This window comes from Dama dama, chromosome 3 (assembly GCF_033118175.1).
Source record: "Dama dama isolate Ldn47 chromosome 3, ASM3311817v1, whole genome shotgun sequence".
Classification (NCBI taxonomy): Eukaryota; Metazoa; Chordata; class Mammalia; order Artiodactyla; family Cervidae; genus Dama; species Dama dama.
In genome coordinates, this window is record NC_083683.1 from 49,250,987 (window position 1) to 49,275,899 (window position 24,913).

The following is a 24,913-nucleotide window of genomic DNA, read 5'->3' on the forward strand; positions in this document are numbered from 1 at the left end:
AGTCTATCACTGACATTGCCAGTCATCTCTCCTAACTAAAGGTCTTCACCCAGGATGCCCTCCATAACCTGCCAGCTTCAAGTCCCCTGGGGCTTTGGGCAGCCCAGGCATGCAGGCTGGCGGCTCGTTCCCATCTGCAGCAGCTGAGAGCTCCGTGGAGAGGAAGGCAGGGCTGAGCCAGCAGCAGGCTCTCCAAACGAGGACCAAATGAGGACCCGCTGTGCTCCGATACAGCCTGGCTCAGGGGAGCCACATAATTAGTCCAAACATCACTGTGGTGTGATACCTCTCCAGCTCTGTTTATTTTGTACATAAACCTGGCTTCGGTTCCACTAGGTTCAACAAACATTTGTTAAACATCTGTGCTGTGTCAGATCACATCCAAGGCACAAGGGCAATAAGGATGAAGAACACATGCATAGGACTCACTCTAATACCCTTTTACAGCTTTAGAGCTCCCAAAGCACTTTTCACATGTCTCATCTCCATCAATCTTGTGAAATCAAATAGAGTATACATGGGTACTGCATTTCCATTTCACAAGTGGGAGGGTTGAGAATCTGAAAGACTTGGTCAGTTCCCTAAGACCACACATTTAATAAATGTTAAGTTCTGGCACCAGAACCCGGGGATTCGAGTCTTTATTCAATGCTCAATTTCACCATATTGCGCACCTCCCCCCCCCCCCCCACCGCCTCTTTTTACACATTGTCATTTGGCATATAGTTAGAGGATGTTTCAGATCATTTGCATGTGCCAGGAAAGAGAGACTACTTTTCTGGCTTATAATTCTCCATTGTGAATGCCGTGGATAAAATGAGCCAGGATTCATACTGTTGTTTAGTCACTAAATTGTGTTCGACTCTTGTGACCCCACGGACTGTAGCGCGCTTGGCTCTTCTGTCCATGGGATTTCCCAGGCAAGAATACTGGAGTGGGTTGCCATTTCCTTTTCCAAGGATTCATACTATTATTGCTTTATTCTGAGAGATCATTTTCATCCCTGACCACTCAAATAGTTTCTTCTAAATTATGTTTTTGTGTGCATCCAATTCAGTTTGTTGAATCAGCTACTTAGTCAACCAAGAAATGATTGACTTATAATTAGAAGAAACGAGTAAGACCTAAAATTTTGCTTGTACTGGAATTTTCAATGCCCAAAGTACATATTTTCTGTTGCGAATATTTTAGCTCTTGGTTATATCCAATTTGAAATTGAATTATATACTGTCTTATATCCTATAATTATTCTAATAACACTACAAATTCCTAGAGGAGAGCAACCATATCATGGGTCTGGGAATGTGGCCAGAACTAACAATATTTGCTGACTGGAATTTAAATTATGGCTGACCATTCTACTCCTTAACAGGAAGTATCAGAGCTAATGGTTGAGACCAGAGTGGGACAGACTTGGGTAAGAGATCTGGTTTGACCAGTAATCTTGGGCAAGTTAGATAAACCAGCTAAGCTCTACTGCCCTCCTTAGAAGATGGGGATGTTAATGGTCATCTTGTAGGATCTTTGTATGAATTAAATGAGAAGCCTGGTAGACACTGAGAATGAATATTTGGTCTTATTATCAAGCCCACTTCCTTGGATCTTTCCAGAGGTCCTTCTGTCTTCCTCCATTTAAATGCGATTTTTTTTTTTTTTTCCCACTAGCACAGACCAAAAGGTCAGAGTTCCAGAGCCAATTATTACTCATGGAGCATCCACCACAGAGGGCCTTGTATTTGCTGGTTATATAATAGAGTGTTTATTATATTCTCTCAATTTTATTTTACTCTATTTTGTGTAAATGTTGACTAGCAAATAATGATTGCTTCCAATCAGATAGTTCCTTGAATAATCATATATCACCTTTACAAATGTATGATAAATTAATTACTGCTACAGGAAATCATGTTTTTTAAAAGATATAAAATTGGATTCTGAATGCTTCATGTAGTTCTCTAAACTGAGTTTGTTAAAAATTATCCATATTTTTCAGAGAGATAAAATTAGCCCCAGTTTTGAGAAATATAACAGCATTTAAGAATTCAATTAGATGATCCCTTCAGGCTAATAATAAGCAAATGAAAACTAGAGCACCTACCATTTATGACCAAAATCATAAAAGGAACCATAATGCTAGATGCATGGCTTTAAGACTGAATTTTATAAAGCAAATTTTCATCGGCTTATTTCATTCCTAAGGCTGAGAATTCAGAGTATTAAAAAAAAGGAAAAAAAAGGTCTGTTTATTTCTCTTGTTACATAATTATGACAAAGAGAAAATCATCCTTTTGCAGCCTTCTCAGGTTCCCCACAACAAATGAATTTATTCTTTCAGCAGAAATAAAGTTACCAGTAAGATTATAAATGGGCTCCCCAGGTAGCACTAGTGGTAAAAAACCCACCTGCCAATGCAGAAGACCCAAGAGACACAGGTTTGATATCTTGGTCAGGAAGATCCCCTGGAGTAGGAAATGACAATCTGTTCCAGTATTCTTGCCTGGAGAATTCCATGGACAGAGGAGCCTGGTGGGCTACAGTCCATGGGGCCACAAAGAATCGGACACGGTTGAGTGATTGAACACAGAAGATTATAAATGACATTCTCTTGATTCTTCACAGTTTTTCTGTATCTTCCACTTTTTCTACAAGGAGTACATAGGATGAGGAGTACATAGGATGAGGAAGAAAGGTTCTTAGTTGCTACTTTTATTTTTGTTTCTCAATGAAAAACCAGTGCTGTGTTTTCGGGGCAGGGGACCAGGCTCCCTTCCAAAGGCTGGTCTAAGAATGTGTTATGAGAGGAAAGGATTCACAGCTGCTGGGAGTTGATACAACCAAGAATGCTGAATTGCAAACCTGGGAATGGGGATGACTGGCCAATAAGAAATAAGTAAGTGACTACATGTGCCTAACCCTACCGTGGCTTGTGAGCTACAGCAGCTCGCATGTATTGCTAAAATTCTCAGATTAACAGACAACACCCAGCACTTAGCAGGCGCTCAGGAAATATTTGCCAGATAAATGACAGCTGTGCTAAGAGGGGACAGCAATTATAGCACCTCAAATCAGGGGAAATCAGAGTCACTTCCTGCCCGAGAAGTCAGAAGAGTGTTCACTCTCTGAAACTGAACTGTTAGTCGCTCAGTCGTGTCCAGCTCTTTGCGACCCCATAGACTGCAGCCCGCCAGGCCCCTCTGTCCATGGGATTCTCCAGGCAAGAATACTGGAGTGGGTTGCCATTTCTTCCTCCAGGGAATCTTCCCAACCCAAGGTTTGAACCTAGGTGTCCTGCATTACAGGCACATTCTTTCCTGTCTGAGCCACTAGGGAAACTAGAGTTGCTGAATATTAAGTCGGAGTCACAAAGAAGAAATACTGATACACATGACTTAATCGTCAATAACCTGAAACAATGATAAGTTCTCACTGTAATTTTTCTTATCACAAAAGCATTGCAGAGAAATAGAAAATGCAGATAAGAGAAGAAAAAATTTAAAACCACTGTTATAAGTATATACTCTTTCAGACGATCTTCTATACATATGGATAATTCATATACATGTATATTTTCTTTTGTAAAAAGTGGAAGAACACTTTTTGGTAATTTTTTGTTATGTCACAAGAGATATTTCTCTGTTATGTTATTTTTAATGACAATACAGCACAATGCCGGATGGATGCACAATCATTTATTCACCCACATCCTAGTTGGATATTAAGGATGAATCTTTTTTTTTTTCTTTGAGAAATGATGCTGCCCCTTTGTGATCGAATACTTAATAAATTAAAGTGATGTATTTGACTATAGGCAACTTGCTCTCAGTTACTTTTCCTGAAATAGCAATGACTGACATCACTGGGGAAAAAGAGGAGTTTGTGTCTACCCAGTGCAGTGATAACTGACCCAGAGGAAGGAACAAAACCCAGATGGGCTCTAACTGGTTAGTACCTCTGTTCTAATCATCTGTCTTCCTGGGGCCTGGGCAACAGCAGATCAGAAAATCAAATTCATGTTTTGAAGTTAAAAGGAACCTAAGAAGTCATTTTTGTCATATCCTTAATTGATTCTTAGGTTTTATGGCGAGATGAAAGCATTTTTGCCCAGGACTAGAACTTAGATTTTCTCAACTCAGAAAGCTGTTAGTTTTCTGAAATCACACAGGGGCTTGATACTTTCATAATTGAAGACTCTGAATAAGTAGAACTTTGGGTCTCAAGGTTGACAATAGCAGGAGCAGATGGCCCCTGTGTAAGCTCAAGTGCAACAAAATCAACTATGTATGACTTTCAAAGGGATGATCCCAACTGGTTCTACAACCTTTAGCTAGAATACCCCATCCAAACTTGAAAACAGTATGCTAAGTGAACAAAGCCAGACACAAAGGCCACATCTTGTATGATTCCATTTATGCGAAATGTTCAGAATAGGCAAATCCATGGTGACAGAAAGTAAATTAGTGGTTGCCAGGGGCTGGGAGGAGGGAAATGGGAGTGACCGCTTACTGGGTCCAGGGATTCCTTTCGGGAGTAATGGAATTATTCTAGAATTAGACACTGTTAAACACACAACAGTATATTTTCGAATGGTCAAAATGATGAATTTTGCTTATGCAAATTTTATCTCAACTAAATGAAAAACCACATCAACAACAACAAAAATTCTATCCAGTCCATGTCAGTGAAGACAGGCAATAGAACAGATGGGGGTCGGGGGGGGACTGGTGGTTCAGTGGTTGGGACTCTGTGCTTTCACTGCAAGGGGCATGGGTTTGATCCCTGGTTGGGGAAATAAGATCCTGCATGCTTCTCAACCTGTCCCCACCTGAGCCCCCCACCCCCCAAATAAAGGGAGGAGCAAATGGGTAAGTGGTGATTGCTTAAATAGTTGCCCCACATGGGCTTTCCCTGGGGAAGGCATGTGGGTACTTGCTGCATGTTCCATCCCCACTCCCTGCCTGATTACTAGCTTAGGGAGATCCAAAGAACCCAGCCACAAGGTGACCCATGCCACCTGCGGTTCAGAGCACAGGGGTTGGAGCTTGAATCTGCATACAGCCAGAAGCACAGTATTAGGTTCAAGATCTGGTTCAATCATAAATCTTGGAGAATTTACAAAAACCAACTGGAGCAGGCCAAAAGGGTGTGGAGCGGAGTGCACTTGCAGAGCTGGTGGGCAACGTTATGTGTTTTCTGTGACCTAAGCTGCAGTCACGTTGCAAAATCCCTACCAAGAGGGCTGTCCCTAGAGTGTACTTTCAGCAGAAAGCTTCCACTTGCTACAATCAGGCCCCTACAGAGCTAGATACTCTCGTGAGCTGTCCCTGAAAACCACTCAAAAGTCCTCTCAGGTTAAAAAGAAAAAGAGGAAACTCTATTATTATTATTTTAACTTTTAGGCCACACCAGGCAGCATATGGGATCTTAGTTCCCTGACCAGCGATCAAACCCACACCCCCTGGATTGGAAGACACAGTCTTAACCACGTCATCACCAGGGAAGTAAAAAAAGAGGCAACTTTAGCTTAGAGTCCCAACTATACCTGATCACAGGATGTGTGCTGGAATTAAATGAGATACAGAATGTGAAAGCCCCTCATAGCATATAAAGTTCTATCAAAGTGTTCATGATTAGTAAAAATGACTCCAAATTATCAAATTAGCCCTATAACAATTTTTTGTCTCCTAGGTCTAATTCCATAAGTCTTTGATTACAACCTGAGAAATTTTAGAAATCACAGGGCTAGAAGACCCCTGAGATTTCATTTACTCAAATCCCTACCCCCAGGCAGTAGTTACTTCCAATCCCAGCCAAAGGACCACACAGGCTAGATTCAGAATCCCATCAAATGTCAACCCACTTTCTCCTATCCTGGAGTCATTACTGGTCAAAAAAAAAAAAAAACAAAAACAAAACAAACAAAAAACAAAACTGATAGATTGTGCCATGTAGAAAAGACCAGAGAAATATCTATCCATCCTATTTTAAACTCCTGAGAAGGCAACTCAACCATCTGTCTTGGCAACCCATTCTAAGCTGGAACCACCCTGTCAAAAACATTTCTTTTGGTTTAATCTAAATACTTCAAATGGAGCCTCAAGCTAATTTTGTCCCATTCCATTTTCAAATAATTTGGAACACAGTTGTTTACCATCTGAGTTATAGGATTATACAATATCACAGGGTTTTGCTGAGCAATAAATGAAATAACGCATATAAAACACAGAGCTCATATCTGACACATAGTAATAGCTCAATACATATTTGTTTATTATTACTATCACATATACTAGGATTCTTGTTTCAAGTGACATGAAACGCAACTCAAAATAATTGAGGAAGAAGAAGAGGAAGAATAAGAAAGGAAAAAGAAAAAGGGATGTGGGTATAGAATGTAATTAGAAGGGAAATAAAATTGTTCAGTGGCCTTCAGGCACTACTGGATCCAGGACTCAAATAATGTTCACAGGGTTCCCCTTTCCCTCTCTTTACGAGCATCTGAAGTATAGACAGTAGGAGGGCAATGAGTAGATTCACACTGCCTGGGATAGGTTCCTCATTCACCAGTCAATTCATCAAAAATTCCTTCAAAGACAAGTAAGTGGCAAGCACAGTTCTAGAAACTAAGAACAGAGCAGTGTTCAAGATAAAACATTTCACCCTTGTGGAATATACCTTCTAGTGGAAAGGGTGGATCTGGTAGAAGAAGGGATTCCAGAAAGATAAGTTATCCTCCACAAAGGAAGGTCCCACCTTATAGCATCATTAAGATCAACTGTTGGCCTTCTCTCACCAAGTCAAGTAAACCCACCCTTTTCAAAACTCTTTTCCTCTTGGTAAATGTGCAGAATCCCCAAAATCAGGTCTTCAAATGGGTAAATAAACTTGCCTGGGGATTCTCAGTGCATTTAGTTTATTTAGGCTGTGTAATCTTTGCACAAAGTTTCTAAGATGTGCCTGCAGCCCTAATAACATAACATTCTGCTTCCATTTTCAAAAGCTACTTTCCTTTTTAGACCATTTTTGTTTGAAATACAGGTCTTTCTCCCATCTTCATTTTTTTTTTTTTTTTCTTTGAATAGGATGTTATTTAGTAAAATACTGCAAAAGCCTGGTCATCTATTAGGTCGTTTAAAAAGTGTTCCTCTGGGTAATTTTAATCTATTTCTCTGTGTTAATCATTCTAACTGTAAAAATGAAGCCCTGGACACTGTTTTTTTTTTTTGAGAACCCAAAGAAATGTGGCCTAAACTTTAGAAAATCTCAACCTCCACCTTTCCCCTGGGAACTTGAAGTAAGAAATGTTTCCTGAAGCATTTCAGACTGTATTATGATAAACTTCAACTTTTCAGAAAACCAAAACTAATCTGAATCAAGCTGCTCTCACCTGAAAAACCTCAATTTACCAGGGCTATTTCAGATTCATTCCACAAACAGCCTAGCTAAATTAGTGATGCACACAATTCTATTTACGTCTGACGCTGGCCTAACAGATCTGTGCCACCACATGAATCCATTCATTGACAATGTAGAGACCAACGCGCAGTAAACTCAAGGTGACTCAAGTGTGTGTGTATCGGGGCCAGGAGTTGGTCGTCTCCGTCATCGCTTCTATTTTTCAAGTACTATTACAAGTTATGTGCCCTGCCCCCAACTGTTTTTTTCTCACACGGTGCGTTTCAATGTCCCTGTCCCTTCTGCTTGGGTTAGTATCTCTTGTCAGGGCAGTAATTTAGTTCTTTAAATCCGGATATAATGTATAAATGGGTCATTTGGCTCAGTTAAACCCCATCATTAAAATTGATCTCCGAATTAAACAAAGATGGATTTTTAATCGAAAAGCTCATCAGCTGCACCCCCTGTCCCGTCACTTTGCCCGGCCTTGTCCACCGGGTCTCGCACCTTTCCTAGGTTGCCTCTTGGGAAAGGATGAAGAACCTCGGCAGACACCCCTCCCAGGATCAGTCGTCCGGCGCGAACACATTTTGGAAAAAACAGAAAACAAAAAACGACTGGCTTTGGGTTTTTTTTTTTTTTTGCTTTTAAGCTTAATACTCTTATCTTTGCCTTCCAGGCGGAAGGTCAGCTCCAACCCTTCTTTCCTGCGCTTCTCCTTCGCGAATGGGGCACGATCCCTGATGCTTCCTCCCGAATTAGGAGAGGGACCGAAATTCCCCAGGGGGTGCGCAGCGTCCCCGCGGCGCTTTCGTGGTTCCGTCCCCCCAGTAGGAGACCGTGTTGCACCGGAGGGAACGCGCCGGATTTTTCTGCTTACCCCCCGCCCCGCTTATGAGGGCGGAGACCGAAGCCGGCTTCGGTGTTTGTTTTGCAAACCTGTAAAACCCACTGCACTTAGCGCTGTGCGAGGCCCCTGGGCCTTCGCCCAAAGAAAGGTGGCGATAAGAGGTCAAGGAGCTCAGCGGACTCGGTGGGAGAAAGACGCGACCCACGCGGTCGCGACAGCGTGGGTCTTCAAGGCTGCGACCTCTCGCTCCCGGGCTGGGCGTGTCTCTTAACCTCCCTCGAACCCACCAGCCCGCGGGTCGGGGCTGGGCTCGCGGATGCGGTTGGCAGCAGTGCGCGAGCGGCGTCCTCACCCCAGGGGGCGCGAGCCCGGCCTCCAGTGTGGGTCCCCAGCCCCGCCGCGCGGCCGCCCTCCCGGACCCAGAGGGGGCAGAAAGAGGGTGGCGGCGGGGCCGCGGGGTGGGGGTGCGCCGGCCGCCGCTCGGATTGGCTACACCGTCGCCCCCTCCCCGCGCCGCGTGTCCCCCGCCGCGCGCCCAGCCGGCTCCCGCCCGTAGCCCGGGAGCAGGTTCACGCTGGAAGGAGGACGCGCAGGGGCGGGACTGGTCTCCCCGCCCCGTACCCGACCCCGAGCGCGCGGGGATAAAACCCGGCCGGTGGCGCCGGGGAGCCGGGGCCCTGCTGCCTCCCGTGAGCGGAGAGGCGGGGCCGGGTCCGATCCGCTTCCCGCGCCCCCGCCCCTCGGACCCGGCTCCAGGAGCCGGGCGCCCCGCGCGTGGGCACGCGACGACCGGAACCCCCAGGCGGTACCTTCAGCCGAGCAATGAAGAGAGCCCGGGAGAACCAACCGGAGCCGGTCGAGACGTTTCCTGCGGCCGGGGCTGCTGCTGCTGCCGCCGAAGCGGCGGCTTGAAACTCCCCAAAGTTGCGAGCCAGCGAGAGGCTGCCGCCCGCCGGGAGCAAAAGGGAAAGGAACTCCTAAGATGCCGGAGTGACAGACAGAGACAGACGGACGCACAGACCTGCAGAAGACACCACGTCGGCGGCCTATCCCCGGAGCCCGTGAGGCGTCCCAGCTCTGTGAGTTGCTTTCTGGACGGGTGGCTTGCTAAGTATTTCCCTGTAATTGTTTATAAGACGCGTTTGTTATTTTTGTGTCTCCTGGAGAGAGTAAAAAAAAAAAAAAAAAACCAAACGCAACAACGCAGGGTGCACCTTCCAAAACAATTGAGTTTCTGATAATGAGAAGGTTGTGCCGATAGAGTGGAACTGTAAATGCCTGTAAGCAGGAGTAACCCAGGAAAAATTGGCATCAAATATAGACTCCCCAGTGTGAAAAAACCCTATTTTAAAAAAGTTATTGGAAAGAAAGCCAGATATTACTCTTAAGGGTTAACTAGTGCTAGTGAATTTATTTTTTTTTTTTTTAAACCCCTCTTTAAATATTGATTGTTTACCAGGTTCACTGGTGGGAGGCTGAGCTGGTGGAAAAGGCGCCTGGAAGAGACTCAGAGGCGACCATAATGTCTTTACGTTTACACACACTGCCCACCCTGCCTGGAGTTGTCAGACCGGGCTGCAAGGAACTGCTGTGTTTGTTGGTTATCACGGTAACTGTGAGCCGAGGCGCCTCCGGGGTGTGCCCCACCGCTTGCATCTGTGCCACTGACATCGTCAGCTGCACCAACAAAAATCTGTCCAGGGTGCCTGGGAACCTTTTCAGGCTGATCAAGAGACTGGATCTGAGTTACAACAGAATTGGGCTTCTGGATTCTGAGTGGATTCCAGTATCGTTGGTAAAGCTGAACACACTCATTATTCGGCATAACAACATCACGAGCATTTCCACGGACAGTTTTTCCACCACTCCAAATCTGAAGTGTCTTGACTTGTCATCCAACAAGCTGAAGACCGTGAAAAGTGCAGTGTTCCAAGAGCTGAAGGTTCTGGAAGTGCTCCTGCTTTACAACAATCACATTTCCTATCTGGATCCTTCAGCGTTTGGAGGGCTCTCCCAACTGCAAAAACTGTACTTGAGTGGAAACTTTCTCACGCAGTTTCCCATGGATTTGTATGTTGGAAGGTTCAAGCTGGCAGAACTGATGTTTCTAGATGTTTCTTATAACCGGATCTCCTCTCTGCCAATGCATCATATAAATTTAGTGCCAGGAAAGCAACTGAGAGGTATCTTCCTTCATGGAAACCCCTTTGTCTGTGACTGTTCCCTCTACTCCTTGCTGATCTTTTGGTACCGTAGGCACTTCAGCTCAGTGATGGATTTTAAGAATGATTATACCTGTCGCCTGTGGTCTGACACTAGGCACTTCCATCAGGTGCTTCTGCTCCAGGATAGCTTCCTGAACTGCTCTGACAGTATCATCAATGGTTCCTTCCGTGCCCTGGGCTTTATTCACGAGGCTCAGGTTGGGGAAAGGCTGATGGTCCACTGTGATGGCAAGACTGGTAGGGCAAATACCGATTTCATGTGGGTCGGTCCAGATAACAGAGTGCTGGGGCCCGACAAAGAGATGGAAAACTTCCATGTGTTTCCCAATGGAAGCCTGGTTATAGAAAGTCCTCGTTTTGAGGATGCTGGAGTGTATTCCTGTGTTGCAATGAATCGACAACGTCTGTTAAATGAAACTGTGGATGTCACAATAAACGTGAGCAATTTCACCATAAACAAATCCCATGCGCACGAGGCATTTAACACAGCTTTTACCACTCTTGCAGCCTGCGTAGCCAGCATTGTTTTGGTACTTCTGTACCTCTATCTGACACCGTGTCCCTGCAAGTGTAAACCCAAGAGACGAAAAAATATGCTAAACCAAAGCAATGTCCACGCATCTATTCTCACTCCCTGCCCTGATAGCGAGGCCCCCACTGATGAACGGAAGGCAGGGGCCGGGAAAAGAGTAGTGTTTTTGGAACCCCTGAAGGATACTGCAACAGGGCAGAATGGGAAGGTCAGGCTCTTTCCCAGTGAAACGGTCATAGCTGAGGGCATCTTAAAGTCCACGAGGGTGAAATCCGACTCAGATTCGGTCAATTCAGTGTTTTCAGACACACCCTTTGTGGCGTCCACTTAATTTTGTGCCTGCGTTTGTACGATGTAGTGATTGAATCTCTTTATACTCAACTTTGTGTGTGGTCTGCAAGAATAAACAGCAGGGCAGAAATGGGGTTGTTCTGTGTTTCAGAAATAAAACCAAAGGGTCTCTTTCACTGGTTCATAAGAAATGTGGTAAAGCACTTAGGTTCATGCCAGAGAAAGATGGAGTTGTATTTCAGAGCTTAAGTTCTAGATAATACCTTCATCTTTAGCACCACTGATAATTTCAAAGCTGGCCTGGAGGCGACCTGACTGACATTGTCCTTTCACTCAGGATTCTTGAAAGAAAAGCTAAATTTTAGGTATTAGAGACTTTTACTAACTTATTGGGACCAAAGTTGAGTTATGTTAAAGAAAAGTGTTCATTTTTAAAAGATGCAGAAGGAAGAACCAAGCAGCAGTTGTTTATAAAGCACAAAGTAAAGTTAGATTTGGGGATACTTCAGTTCATGTTATCATTGCAGACCAGAGTAAATAGACAGTCCTGATCAAATTTGCTGAGCAGTGCCACATCGCATATGGTGTTAGAGAAATAGTACAGTAAAGGTGCATTTGTTTGACTGTCTTCTTTCCATTCTGTACATCTCCTATCCTTGTACAAAAGATCTTATTGAAAGTTTGAAGCCATCATTATTTGTTGCCATAAATATGTAGGTGTCAATGCCAAAATGTCTGAGTAACTTCTTCAGCCTTTGTTCTAGGAGACTAGTTATTTGTCTATATGCTTGTGTGTGTATAAGTCTCAAATTATATGAACTGTTAAAAAGATGCCACTATATTGTACTTTGGACATTTGAATTAATGTAAATACATGTGTTCTGCGACTTGATGTTCTGTTTTATTTGGCTATTTAAAAATATAAATCTAAGATGTTTTATGTGATCTGATTGTGCTGCTTTGTGTTAAGCACCATCTATTGCAAATTACTCTCCAAATTTCTTATACAGTATAGAGGTTTTTTAAAGAGAAGAAAAGGCTATGGAGTGTCTTACCCAGTGTATACCTTCAATATCCCATTTTACCTGATACCATTATGCACTTCAGCCAGGTTTGAATGTCACTTAAGCTCTGAATTTGGTGCATGTAGGAGCCTCCTTATTCCCATCTCTACTGTGAGATAATCAACTACCCACTTTGGACCTAGGTTTTCTCAGCTATGAAACTGAGATTTCAGAGGTTCCTTCCCACCCTGGAAATGATGACTTCCTGGTGGTCTTTGCTCCATCACAGACTTGCACTGGCTTTGAAAATACACCACATACTGATAGAGGACAGGAATGGGATTAGGACAGACTAGCGTAGTACTAGCCTAGGTCTGAAGGACTATGATTTTGGATTATCAAGTCCAGCTGCTTTACTTTCTCAGGGATAAATGAAACCCAGAGAGGGCTGTGGGTTGTCTAAGGCCACACAGTGAGTTAGTGACAGGGATTCAAGGAGAGCTCAGTTTCCAGATTCTTCCTGGTGAAGATAAGAGAGTCAAAAAGTGGCTATTTTTAATGATAAGGATGGTGAAGTAGCCAAAGAATGAGGCAAAACAGTGGTCAGAAAATGACAAAGGAGAATGAATCAGGGATGTGTTGTCACCGGGGCTGAGAGAGAAGATAATTAAAAGATGGAGGTAGGCCACAGTAACAAGTATTTGGAGAACTGGAGAATGAGATGAGGAGGAAAGACTGACTTTGGTAATGGTGGTTTTGGGGGAACAGTGGACCCTTGGTGACAACTTGCTAAGTGCCAAGCCAAGCACCTAGTGGCAGATACTGGTCAGCTGTGGGTTAAAGAGTGGGTGAGTGGTCAGGATGTGTGCATAGGAAATAGGATAGGATGTTACCTGTTGCTCAGTTGACTTGACAGTTCCTTATTGCCTAGTTGGTGTTGAAAACACTGCCTCTACCTTTTAAACATAGACCTCACCTGTTAGATAAGATCCTTCAGTCCCAAGGGTATTACAGGAAAACATTTTATTCCAGTTCCTGCCATTTAAGCAATTAGGAAGAATTCTGTGATCTGTGTGATCCTTAAAATTGTTACTCTTTCTTCATTCATATTTGGATGAAGGGATGCTGTGGTTCATTCAGGGTCACACAGGGAGTCAGGACACAGGGGAAAACTCCTGAACCACAGACACTTCAGCAGGGGGAAGGGCTGCCTCCAGGGGCCATGATCACCAGGATGCTGAGTGTGAAAGAACATGGCCAGCAGTGGGGTTGCAGAAGATCTCTGAGTTCAGCCTTTTCTGGGGCAGATCTCGGGTCTTTCAGTTCTCAAACCCTTGATCCTAGGAAATGCATGTTGCCTTTGGCAAGGGACCATGGTCAGTGCTGGCAGTGGGGAGTTTGGAGAGCCTGATTTTGGCTGGTCCTAATCCTGATTCTTGGTTAAAGGATGAGTGGAATTGAGATCAAAACTAACATATTTACAACTCAAAAAAACATGCATATATACATATACATGTGTATATATATGGATGTGTGTATGTATAACTGAATCACTTTGCTGTCATCTGAAACTAACACAACATTGTAAATGAACTATATTTCAATAAAAAATAATGCAAAAGCAAATCCTGAATGCTGCAAAGCAAAGTTTTGTTTTGGACTGAAATATGGAGGCATGGTGATGTAAAAGCATAGAACTGAATGCTATGCTGTGAAATTTTAACTTCTTAAGTGTATCTTTTCTTTTTTGAGGGGGTGGGGAGGGTAGAAGCCTGGGGGCTTCCCAGGTGGCACTAGTGGTAAAGAACCTGCCTGCCAATGCAGGAGACACAAGACTCGGGTTTGATCCCTGGGTCAGGAAGATCCCCTGGAGCAGGCATGGCAACCCACTCTGGTATTCTTGCCTGGAGAATCCCATGGACAGAGAAGCCTGGTAGGCTATAGTCTACAGGGTTGCAAAGAGTCAGACACGACTGACAAGACATAGCATGCACATAGAAGCCTGATCACATGTATTTTAAATGTAGGAACAGAAGTGATTTGTGCATTATAAATTTGTTTCACTCAAAACTTTTATATAATTTTCCTTCCAAGTAATAATTTGGATTTATGTACCTGGGTTATTCTTTTAAGGTACTTAGTATTTTTTTATTACTCAGTTATGACAGAAGTGGATACTCTGGAAAGATCAAACAAACATCACATATGTGAAATTTTCCTGGGCTTACAATATTTTTTCACTATAATTATAGGATACTAAGTTGATGATAACACTCTCTATTAACCATGAGTTACATTTTAAAATATACTTTCAAGATCTATTATCTGAACTAATGCCCTAAAACATTAATTTATAGTCAACTTCTGCATGAATCCTCACTGTTTGGCTTAGAGAGATTTAAATATGTTTATTTTTAGCTTTAGTTACTTGATTTATTTGCCTGGAAAACATTTTTTTTGTTTGCTTTGTTTTTCATTTCTCTAAATAAACCTTTTTCTAAAATGTTAATCAGAAGGGACGCAGGTGAAACTTCCAGGGGTGGAAACATAAGAGGGACAAGAAGATATGCTGTCAGTCCAGATTCTAAAAAGACATCTGATTTGAATCATCCTGCTAAGCACTGTTAAAACAGTATACAGCCTAAACACCCTCCAATATTGCTGGCTTTTCCTTGGCTATGACTGCTGCTTGCTGATTGTCACCTTTTAGTTTCATCTGCTTTACTGAGCAGTAAGTAGGTCTAAATCAGAGCATCTCCATGGGATCACAGGGGAAAGTTAGATAAACAGGGGTTTCTAGTAGCTACCCTCTATACACTCCCCAACCAGAAGTTCTGGTTCAGGCCATCTAGGGTAAGGCCTGCATGTGATTATTTTTTTCCCCCTAAATAATTATGCTTCTACTTATTTTGTTGAAACATACCGCTCCACCACGCCCCCTCCCCAAAATGAGGCTGTAGCAAATTTTGTGTTTGGGGCTAGGTCAAAATACATTATTATTACTTGCTAATAGACTTGTTAATAAAAAGAAGAATTAGTGCACACAAATTCTAATATGTTGGGAAAATGAAAGAGTTTGATTCTCTGTTACTAAATAAATTCTAGAGTAAATTGTTGGCTATAATTTATAATTTATGATTTTCTAAATTATGAAACACAGAGTAATTACTTTGAGATCAGTAGATCTCTGACTCTTTCATTTTTTAAAACTATTTTTGGCTTGAAAGCAGCGACGACAGATCCGGTTCATGACAATGAGCTTTGGGGCTTTCAAATTTGATTAGATCGTAGTAACGTGAAGGCATATCCCAAGGATATCTGAGTGCAGATTTCAGCTGCAGAGAACAAACTTCTTTGTTTTTTTCAGTATATTATTAGAATACTATTTTTAAAAGCTAGTACTGAAATTCTTTTCATTGTTCTCTATACCTCTTTGCCCAAGAACCAGCCCCCAAAGCCATATTTTTTAAAAATTTTTTATAATATGAAAGTTAGTGTGGAAAGATGATGGTAGTTCGCCTTTGCAAGTATTATTGGGTGGTAATACATAAAATGTGGAATCTAAAGCTCTTATGATAACCTCCTGACTGATTCAGAGGACTATTTACGGGACCATTATTATTTGTGAATTGATTCCAGAAGGGGTATCCTCTTATAGTGAGGGTCAGAGTAAACAGTATGGAAACACAGATCCTTTTATAAATTGTAAAAGGTGATATATCAATATATGTGTATATTAAATATTAAGTGCCTGCGAAGTGCCAGACATACAGTGAGAGATGGTGCTTATTATTCCTCATCACAGAATCTCTGAAATGGAAAATATTACCACCCCCTTCATTTCAGACAGGAAAAAGAGGCTTAAAAGGGATAAATAATTTTACCAGGTGACTCAGTTAATAAGTCATTTTCATCATGAAAATCATTTAAAAAATATCTGCACAGAACTCTTAGAGATGTTTTACCAACAGAATAACTACATGACGCACAGGTCATAAGTAAACTTTTATAAAAGTAATTAGCGCTCCCAGCAAATCTGGGAGAAGAATGGAGTGTCGGGATCAGAAGTCATTCAAACATAATAAAGGTAGAAATTATTGTTTTTTCCCTTAAAACACAATGTGTCACAAGTAGCAAAATTAGAAGTCTCTCTGAAAGGACTTGGTCTCATAGGTGAAACCTCCCCAGTCTGTAGGGTCTTTTCATTCTGGTTGCTCTTCACACATGAAATTGCTTAATATGCAAAGCAGATATCTGCTTTATTATTATAACTGACACATTCAAGATTTTTAAGTGAGTAAGTGCTTAAAATCTTTTTAAAATTAAAAATGGTCCAAATTACAGGATAAATATTTCTGATGTAAATGTTTCTGATAGTTTATTTTAAATGTCTGGAAGAATGGTGGAGGTAACTCAAACCCAGTAGGGGATATTTTCAACCAATTTTCAAATTAGATTTCTAAAAATTATTAAAAAGTTACCGTGTAAGGTAGCTTCACCAGCTTACCTGATTAAATTTCTCTTTTGGGTAATATGTCAACAGAGTATCAAATATCAAGAGAATTTTGCAGTGTCTATCAGTGTTGGAGGACAGAGGGAACGAAAAGTACCCACCAAACTGAGAAGGTATCTTGAGAGAGAAAAATGAGGCAGGCTGCTCTATATAATCAGTGGATTGGTTTTTTTATAGGGTAACTTACTCACAGGGTAGGATCGGAGTCCAGCAGGCAACTATGCAGAATCAGAGCCACACTCTGCACCTCCAAAGGGCCACTGAGGCAATTTTGTTGTTAACCCAGGGTATGGAGTAGGTGCTTGTAAACAGGACGTGCATTCCTCAGTCAATATTCACAAATGGGTCACTTAGTCTCATGGGCGCCAGCAATACGTCAGTGAAGATTTCAATCATTGTTTGGGGACTAACAGAGCATAGAGGCCACCTGGTCCTAATGATTTTAAACAATACCTTTTAACCACAAAGCTCTTGACAACAGGGAAGTGATTTACTGTACAGCACAGTCCTGAGTAGGGTCAGCAGAAGGACAGGAGAAGCTGTAAGGACCCCAAGATGGCGTCAGTTATGCTAACAGCCATACTCTTAAGATTTTGGTGTCATGGAGTCAAGTGTCATAAGATCAAGGGTCAAACCCTTGATGATGAATGGCCAGTGGTAACCAAGAGAAGATTATTAAGTATTTCTAGGTATTGTGAAGGCCATATGTGTTACATAATAACTACCCTCTCCCCTTAAGGAAGATAATAATACAACTGAGATGAAACGCAAAAACCTGAAACAATTCAAGAGTAAGAGTTGATTTGTCTACTAGTGACCAAACTGGCAAATAGGAGATGAGAAATGGATGATAATTAGCAGATTGCTTTACCCAAATGAGCTAATGTGACACAGGCTTGAACCCTAGATAGCCATCCCGCAGATGCTCTGAATGTTACCATAACTGGGATCCTTACCTCCAGAAAGGTTATACCTTAAGGAAGTGGTTCAAACTAGTTAACAGTATTCTAAATTTTATGTCATAGACTCTATTTAAAATTTGACTGTTCATCTATTATCATTTGTGATCAAATCTAGAGGAGAAAGAGACTTTAATACTTAACACTGGTCCTCTACACTCACAGCTCCAAACTTCACCTCCATTACAGTTAGGATGAAGACTCTGAAATGTCCTAGCTGTCTTGAGAAATGAGAATGCTAACAATAATAAGAGTTTGTATATTTTGTCTTATACCTATGAGAAAGTTATTATTTTTACATCCATTTTACAGTGGGAGAACTGAGGTACAGTGGGAGAACTGAAGCTTAAAAATGATTTGTCTAAAGAGCATTGAATCATTGAAAAAGCAAGAGAGTTCCATAGAAACATCTACTGCTTTATTGACTAAGCCAAAGCCTATGACTGTGTGGATCACAATAAACTGTGGAAAATTGTGAAAGAGATGGGAATACCAGACCACCTGACATGCCTCCTGAGAAATCTGTATTCAAGTCAAGAAGCAACAGTTAGAACCAGATATGGAACAACAGACTGGTTGCAAATTGGGAATGAAGTACGTCAAGGCTGTATATTGTCACCCTGCTTATTTAACTTATATGCAGAGTACACCATGAGAAATGCTGGGCTGGAGGAAGCACAGGCTGGAATCAAGACTGCCAGGCATAATATCAATAACCTCAGATACGCAGATGACACCACCCTTATGGCAGAAAGTGAAGAAGAACTAAAGAGCCTCTTGATGAAAGTGAAAGAGGGGAGTAAAAAGGTTGACTTAAAGCTGAACATTCAGAAAACTAGATCATGGCATCTGGTCCCATCACTTCATGGCAAATAGATGGGGAAACAGTGGAAACAGTGGCTGACTTTATTTTTGGGGGCTCCAAAATCACTGCAGATGGTGATTGCAGCCATGAAATTAAAAGACACTTACTCCTTGGAAGGAAAGTTATGACCAACCTAGACAGCATACTAAAAAGCAGAGACATTACTTTGCTAACAAAGTTCCATCTAGTTAAGGCTATGGTTTTTCCAGTAGTCATGTATGGATGTGAGAGTTGAAACATAAAGAAAGCTGAGCACCCAAGAATTGATGTTTTTAAACTAGGGTGTTGGAGAAGACTCTTGAGAGTCCCTTGGACTGCAAGGAGATCCAACCAGTCCATCCTAAAGGAGATCAGTCCTGGGTGTTCATTGGAAGGACTGATTTTGAAGCTGAAACTGCAATACTTTGGCCTCCTGATGCGAAGAGCTGACTCATTGGAAAAGACCCTGATGCTGGAAAAGATTGAAGGTGGGAGGAGAGGGGGATGACAGAGGATGAGATGGTTGGATGGCATCACCGACTTGATGGACATGAGTTTGAGTAAACTCTGGGAGTTGGTGATGGACAGGGAAACCTGGAGTGCTGCAGTCCATGGAGTCGCAAAGAGTTGGACACGACTTAGTGACTGAACTGAACTGAAAGAATGTTTATTAAGAATCAGGATTTGAATCCAGTTGTCTGGATCCATCCAGAGCTCAGCCTCATAATGTCTGTACTGTAATATACTACACTGTATGCTTTCCAGTCCATAAGAGGGCTTTACTCTTCATGTCCCCTTTGCTGCTAAGTCACTTCAGTCGTGTCCGACTCTGTGTGGCCCCATAGACGGCAGCCTACCAGGCTCCCCTGTCCCTGGGATTCTCCAGGCAAGAATACTGGAGTGGGTTGCCATTTCCTTCTCCAATGCATGAAAGTGAAAAATGAAAGTGCAGTCGCTCAGTCGTGTCCAACTCTTAGCGACCCCATGGACTGCAGCCTACCAGGCTCCTCCATCCCTGGGATTTTCCAGGCAAGAGTACTGGAGTGGGGTGCCATCGCCTTCTCTGCATGTCCCCTTTGTCCTCCTGCTTATCTGGCCTCAGGTGACCTTTCCTCCAGTGTTCTGGCTCTGCTTTCAAGACTCTGAACCCTTGTCCCTCTCTCTGGCACACGCTGCTTTGACCCTTAACCAGTGCTGGGCTTTTATTGTTCTGTCTCTATTCAAATTCCTCATCTTCCTCACCAGATCCTCAGCTGCTCAAGCAGATGTTGTCTATCTCTTTATTCAGCATCTAGCCCATAGTAGGTGTTGGCATGTCTTAGCTGTTCAATTATATTCATTCATTTGAAACACGATATTGAATACCTAATATGTGCCAGTCCCTGAGCTTGACTCAGCGATCAACAACTGTCCTGCTGTTCCCAGTGTTTGAAGAGAGGCAGAAACAGAGTTTTAATGAGGCAGTTAAAAGGCAGTGCCCAAAGGCAGGGAGGTCAGGGAAGTCTCCTGGAAGAAAGGATGCCCCAGCAAAAGTTACAAGGAAGTCTATGATTGGAGAGGTCTGGTTAGCTTTCCACAGCTGGACGTATAGACAGGGTGGATGGAAGGACAGTGAAAGTACCCTGGGCCCTGAACGTTCAATCAGCAGCTGAAGGAAACAGCCCTGGTGTCCTAAGAACTACCCAGCAGTATGCTCTTCAGTATCTTGATCACCTGGTCCTCTGGATGTGGCCCAGTGTGAACCTTTCTTATTCCAAATTCCACCCTCAATGAACATGTAGCTGCAGCATAGTCCTATTTCATAGTTCTTCAAGAAGGACGCATAGTAAGTTGGCTCATGTAAAGGCTTATAGTGTATTTTACCGGGCTAAAAAGAGATAGAAATAATAGCGTCTCTTGTGTAACAATGTGGGCGTAGTATGGTAATGGTGAAATAATGCTACTTAATTCAGTTATCACTCTATAGACCAAGGAATATCTCAGAGCTAATGTTTATCCAAGCCTCACTGTAATTAAATTCACATTGCTAGCCTAGATATTGATTTGACTAAGCTGGTTTAATAAGAGTAAATGATTTGGATGGGAAGAGAGAGAAAGATGCGATTTTCAAGGGAAAAGAAAAAGAAAGACACAACAAACTGACCTGCAGAATTAAATTACAATTCTGGCTGCTTACTGGGCATTTGTGTGCATTTTTGCCTCAACTCTGCCTGGTTAAATACTTCTCCAAAGCTTTCATGCTTGAATGAGTCTGTCTAGAAGTCTAGACTTCAAGAGCTATGCACAGGATTTTCTTTTCTTTTTTTGTTTTTTCCGACATATTCATTTTTCCAAAGAAAAGGATCTTGCCCGAGGTACAAACATAATGAAAGGTCTGTGATGTGACAGTCTGAAAGAAGTTGTTTATTTTTTTATGTGTTCTCAAATTTTTAATATTCATACTTAATTACAACCTTAGGGAAGCCTTGAGCTCTCAATCTGACCTACTTCAAATCAGTGGAGAAAACAGTTATATCTCCCCTAAGCAGCCATTTATAATAACTTTGACTCTTTCCTAAAACCCAGAGGAAATGTCTCTCTTGATCCTGGACCAAGTTTGTCAGGAACTATTTGTGTTAATAAATCTTATTCATGTAAGGATTCAATCGAAAAAATCATATCATTAATCATAATATATAATTTGAAGAAGGAACTTAAAAAGAGCCTTAATTGGCTATTAGTGTGAAGTGATTTGAATGACAAATGTGTTACTGCATTTTCTTTTCTTGTTTAATTGGTCAGTGTTACACATCTTAGGTATTTGGCAGAGTTTTGGAAAATGAAATTATATGCAGCCCTGTAGAGGATCTGGGGTGTCCATAAGGAAGTCGGTTTAGGTATTGCTGTTTTCAGTTCAGTTCAGTCACTCAGTCGTGTCCAACTCTTTGCAACCCCATGAACCGCAGTACACCAGGCCTCCCTGTCCATCACCAACTCCCAGAGTCTACCCAAACTCATTTCCATTGAGTTGGTGATGTCATCCAACCATCTCATCCTCTGTCTTCTTCTTTTCCTCCTGTCCTCAATCTTTCCCAGCATCAGGGTCTCTTCCAATGAATCAGTTCTTCGCATCAAGTAGCCAAAGTATTGGAGTTTCAGCTTCAACATCAGTCCTTCCAATGAATATTCAGGACTGATGTCCTTTAGGATGGAATGGTTGGATCTCCTTGCTGTCCAAAGGACTCTCAAGAGTCTTCTCCAATACCACAGTTCAAAAGCATCGATTCTTCGGTGCTCAGCTTTCCTTATAGTCCAACTCTAACATCCATACATGACTATTGGAAAAACCATAGCCTTGACTAGATGGATCTTTGTCGACAAAGTAATGTCTCTGCTTTTTAATATGCTATCTAGTTGGTCATCACTTTCCTTCCAAGGAGTAAGTGTCCTTTAATTTCATGGCTGCAATCACCATCTGCAGTGATTTTGGAGCCCCCAAAAATAAAGTCAGCCACTGTTTCCCTGTCAATTTGCCATTAAATGATAGGACCAGATGCCATGATCTAGTTTTCTGAATGTTGAGCTTTAAGCCAACCTTTTCACTCTCCTATTTCACTTTCATCAAGAGGCTCTTTAGTTCTTCTTCACTTTCTGCCATAAGGGTGGTGTCATCTGCATATCTGAGGTTATTGATATTATGCCTGGCAGTCTTGATTCCAGCCTGTGCTTCCTCCAGCCCAGCGTTTCTCATGATGTACTCTGCATATAAGTTAAATAAGCAGGGTGACAATATCCAACCTTGACGTACTTCATTCCCAATTTGCAACCAGTCTGTTGTTCCATATCTGGTTCTAACTGTTGCTTCCTGACCTGTACACAGGTTTCTCAGGAGGCAGGTCAGGTGGTCTGGTATTCCCATCTCTTTCACAATTTTCCACAGTTTATTGTGATCCACACAGTCATAGGCTTTGGCATAGTCAATAAAGCAGAAATAGATGCTTTTCTGGAACTCTCTTGTTTTTTCGATGATCCAGTGGATGTTGGCAATTTGATCTCTGGTTCCTCTGCCTTTTCTAAAACCAGCTTGAACATCTGGAAGTTCACCGTTCACGTATTGCTGAAGTCTGGCTTGGAGAATTTTGAGCATTATTTTGCTAATGTGTGAGATGAATGCAATTGTGCGGTAGTTTGAGCATTCTTTGGCATTGCCTTTCTTAGGAATTGGAATGAAAACTGACCTTTTCGTGCTCTCTTCGGCGGCACATATACTGGAATTGGAACGATACAGAGAAGATTAGCATGGCCCCTGCACAAGGATGACACGCAAGTTCGTGAAGCGTTCCATATAATAAAAAAAAAAGAAAAAAAAAAAAAAAAGAAAACTGACCTTTTCCAGTCCTGTGGCCACTGCTGAGTTTTCCAAATTTGTTGGCATATTGAGTGCAGCACTTTCACAGCATCTTCTTTTAGGATTTGAAATAGCTCATCTGGAATTCCGTCACCTCCACTAGCTTTGTTCATAGTGATGCTTCCTAAGGCCCACTTGACTTCACATTCCAAGATGTCTGGCTCTAGGTGAGTGATCACACCATCATGATTATCTGAGTCGTGAAGATCTTTTTTGTACAGTTCTTCTGTGTATTCTTGCCACCTCTTCTTAATATCTTCTGCTTCTGTTAGGTCCATACCATTTCTGTCCTTTATCGAGCCCATCTTTGCAAGGAATGTTCCCTTGGTATCTCTAATTTTCTTGAGAGATCTCTAGTCTTTCCCATTCTATTGTTTTCTTCCTTTTCTTTGCATTGATCGCTGAGGAAGGCTTTCTTATCTCTTCTTGCTATTCTTTGGAACTCTGCATTCAAATGGGTATATCTTTCCTTTTCTCCTTTGCTTTTCTCTTCTCTTCTTTTCACAGCTATTTATAAGGCCTCCTCAGACAGCCATTTTGTTTTTCTGCATTTCTTTTTCTTGGGGATGGTCTTGTTCCCTGTCTCCTATACAATGTCACGAACCTCCGTCCATAGTTCATCAGGCACTCTGTCTATCAGATCTAGTCCCTTAAATCTATTTCTCACTTTCACTGTATAATCATAAGGGATTTGATTTAGGTTATACCTGAATGTTCTAGTTTCCCAGAAACCCACCTGACAGTCAGGACACTCGAGAGACTAGAGTTTGATCCCTTGGTTGGGAAGAGCCCCTGGAGTAGGAAATGGCAACCCACTTTAGTATTGTTGCCTGGAAAATTCCACGGGCAGAGGAGCCTGGTGGGCTCCAGTTCATGGGGTCGAAAAGAGTCAGACATGAGTGACTAAGTATTGCCTGCCTATCGTGTTGAGGTGGCTGACTAACTCCCCTGTTATTTGTCACTGAGAGTATTCTCTATTTCTGTTCAGTTTGCAGTACCACACACTTGGGGAGAAAGGAGAGGCATCTACCAGTGTCAAACATCCCATACATCTCTTGAATTTAGGGCCGTTGCCAGGATTCCTGCCAGGCAACGAAGCCTCTTCCCACAGAGTCCTAAAGATTTAGAGGAGATGGCGGCAGAGGCATTTATGGGAAATTTTTCCTGGCTATGTTTTCATCGCCTCTATTTATTTTTGGAGAATGCTTAGAACATGTGTTTTTATTTGCTATCAGACCACGTTAAAGATACTCTACTTTGGAAACTTGCCCTCCAGCCCCACCCCACTCTGTCTCTCTTAAAGGCATTCTTGACCCCTAGAAAGTGCCAGGTGTGGAGCACTTTACTATCTATGGGCATTTCCATGCAATGTGTTTATATTTGACCTAGAAATGCTTTCTGGGTTGTTGCATAAATGTGATTCTTCCCATAGTCTTTCTCATTTCAGTCAAAGGCAACCCCATCCTTCAAATTGCTCAGCCCCCAAACTTGGTGTCATGTTTGATTCCTCTTTGCTTTCAAATCATAAATCAGTTTTCCCCAACCTTTTTGGCACCAGAGACCAGTTTTGTGGAAGACAGTTTTTCCATGGACCCCAAGTAAAGTGGCTCAGATAGTAAAGAATCTATCTGCAATGCAGGAGATTGGGGTTTGATCCCTGGATCAGGAAGATTCCCCTGGAGGAGGAAATGGCAACCGAATCCAGGATTCTTGTCTGGGAAATCTCATGGAGAGAGGAGTCTGGCAGGCTACAGTCCACGGGGTCACAAAGGGTTGAACACAACTGAGCAACTAACGCATGGGTGGGGGATGGGGGATGATATCAGGATGATTCGAGCACATTACATTTATTGTGACTTTATTTCTATTATTATCATATTATGATAATTTGGTAATGGCAGCGATGGGGAGTGGCT

General features: G+C 42.3%; 2 protein-coding genes and 1 non-coding gene across 7 annotated transcripts in view; 2 read left to right on the top strand and 1 right to left on the bottom strand.

The window, feature by feature from the left end:
- PCED1B (PC-esterase domain containing 1B) overlaps positions 1 to 9,112 on the bottom strand; it is a 160,246-nt gene extending 151,134 nt beyond the window's left edge. For all 5 annotated transcript variants that reach the window (XR_009690515.1, XR_009690514.1, XR_009690513.1 and 2 more), the window contains exon 1: positions 9,052 to 9,112. The gene's annotated coding sequence lies outside the window, so the exon portion shown is untranslated. The remainder of the gene's footprint in view (positions 1 to 9,051) is intronic.
- A 78-nt stretch (positions 9,113 to 9,190) lies between these two features.
- AMIGO2 (adhesion molecule with Ig like domain 2) lies at positions 9,191 to 13,911 on the top strand. Its single transcript, XM_061129261.1, has 2 exons — positions 9,191 to 9,321; positions 9,702 to 13,911. The coding sequence occupies exon 2, from the start codon at positions 9,765 to 9,767 to the stop codon at positions 11,328 to 11,330; it is 1,566 nt and encodes a 521-aa protein (XP_060985244.1). The 5' UTR covers positions 9,191 to 9,321; positions 9,702 to 9,764; the 3' UTR covers positions 11,331 to 13,911.
- Positions 13,912 to 22,833: 8,922 nt separating this feature from the next.
- On the top strand, positions 22,834 to 22,940 carry LOC133049558 (U6 spliceosomal RNA). Its single transcript, XR_009691365.1, has one exon. It is a non-coding gene; the product is annotated as a U6 spliceosomal RNA (small nuclear RNA).
- The last annotated feature ends 1,973 nt before the right edge of the window (positions 22,941 to 24,913 follow it).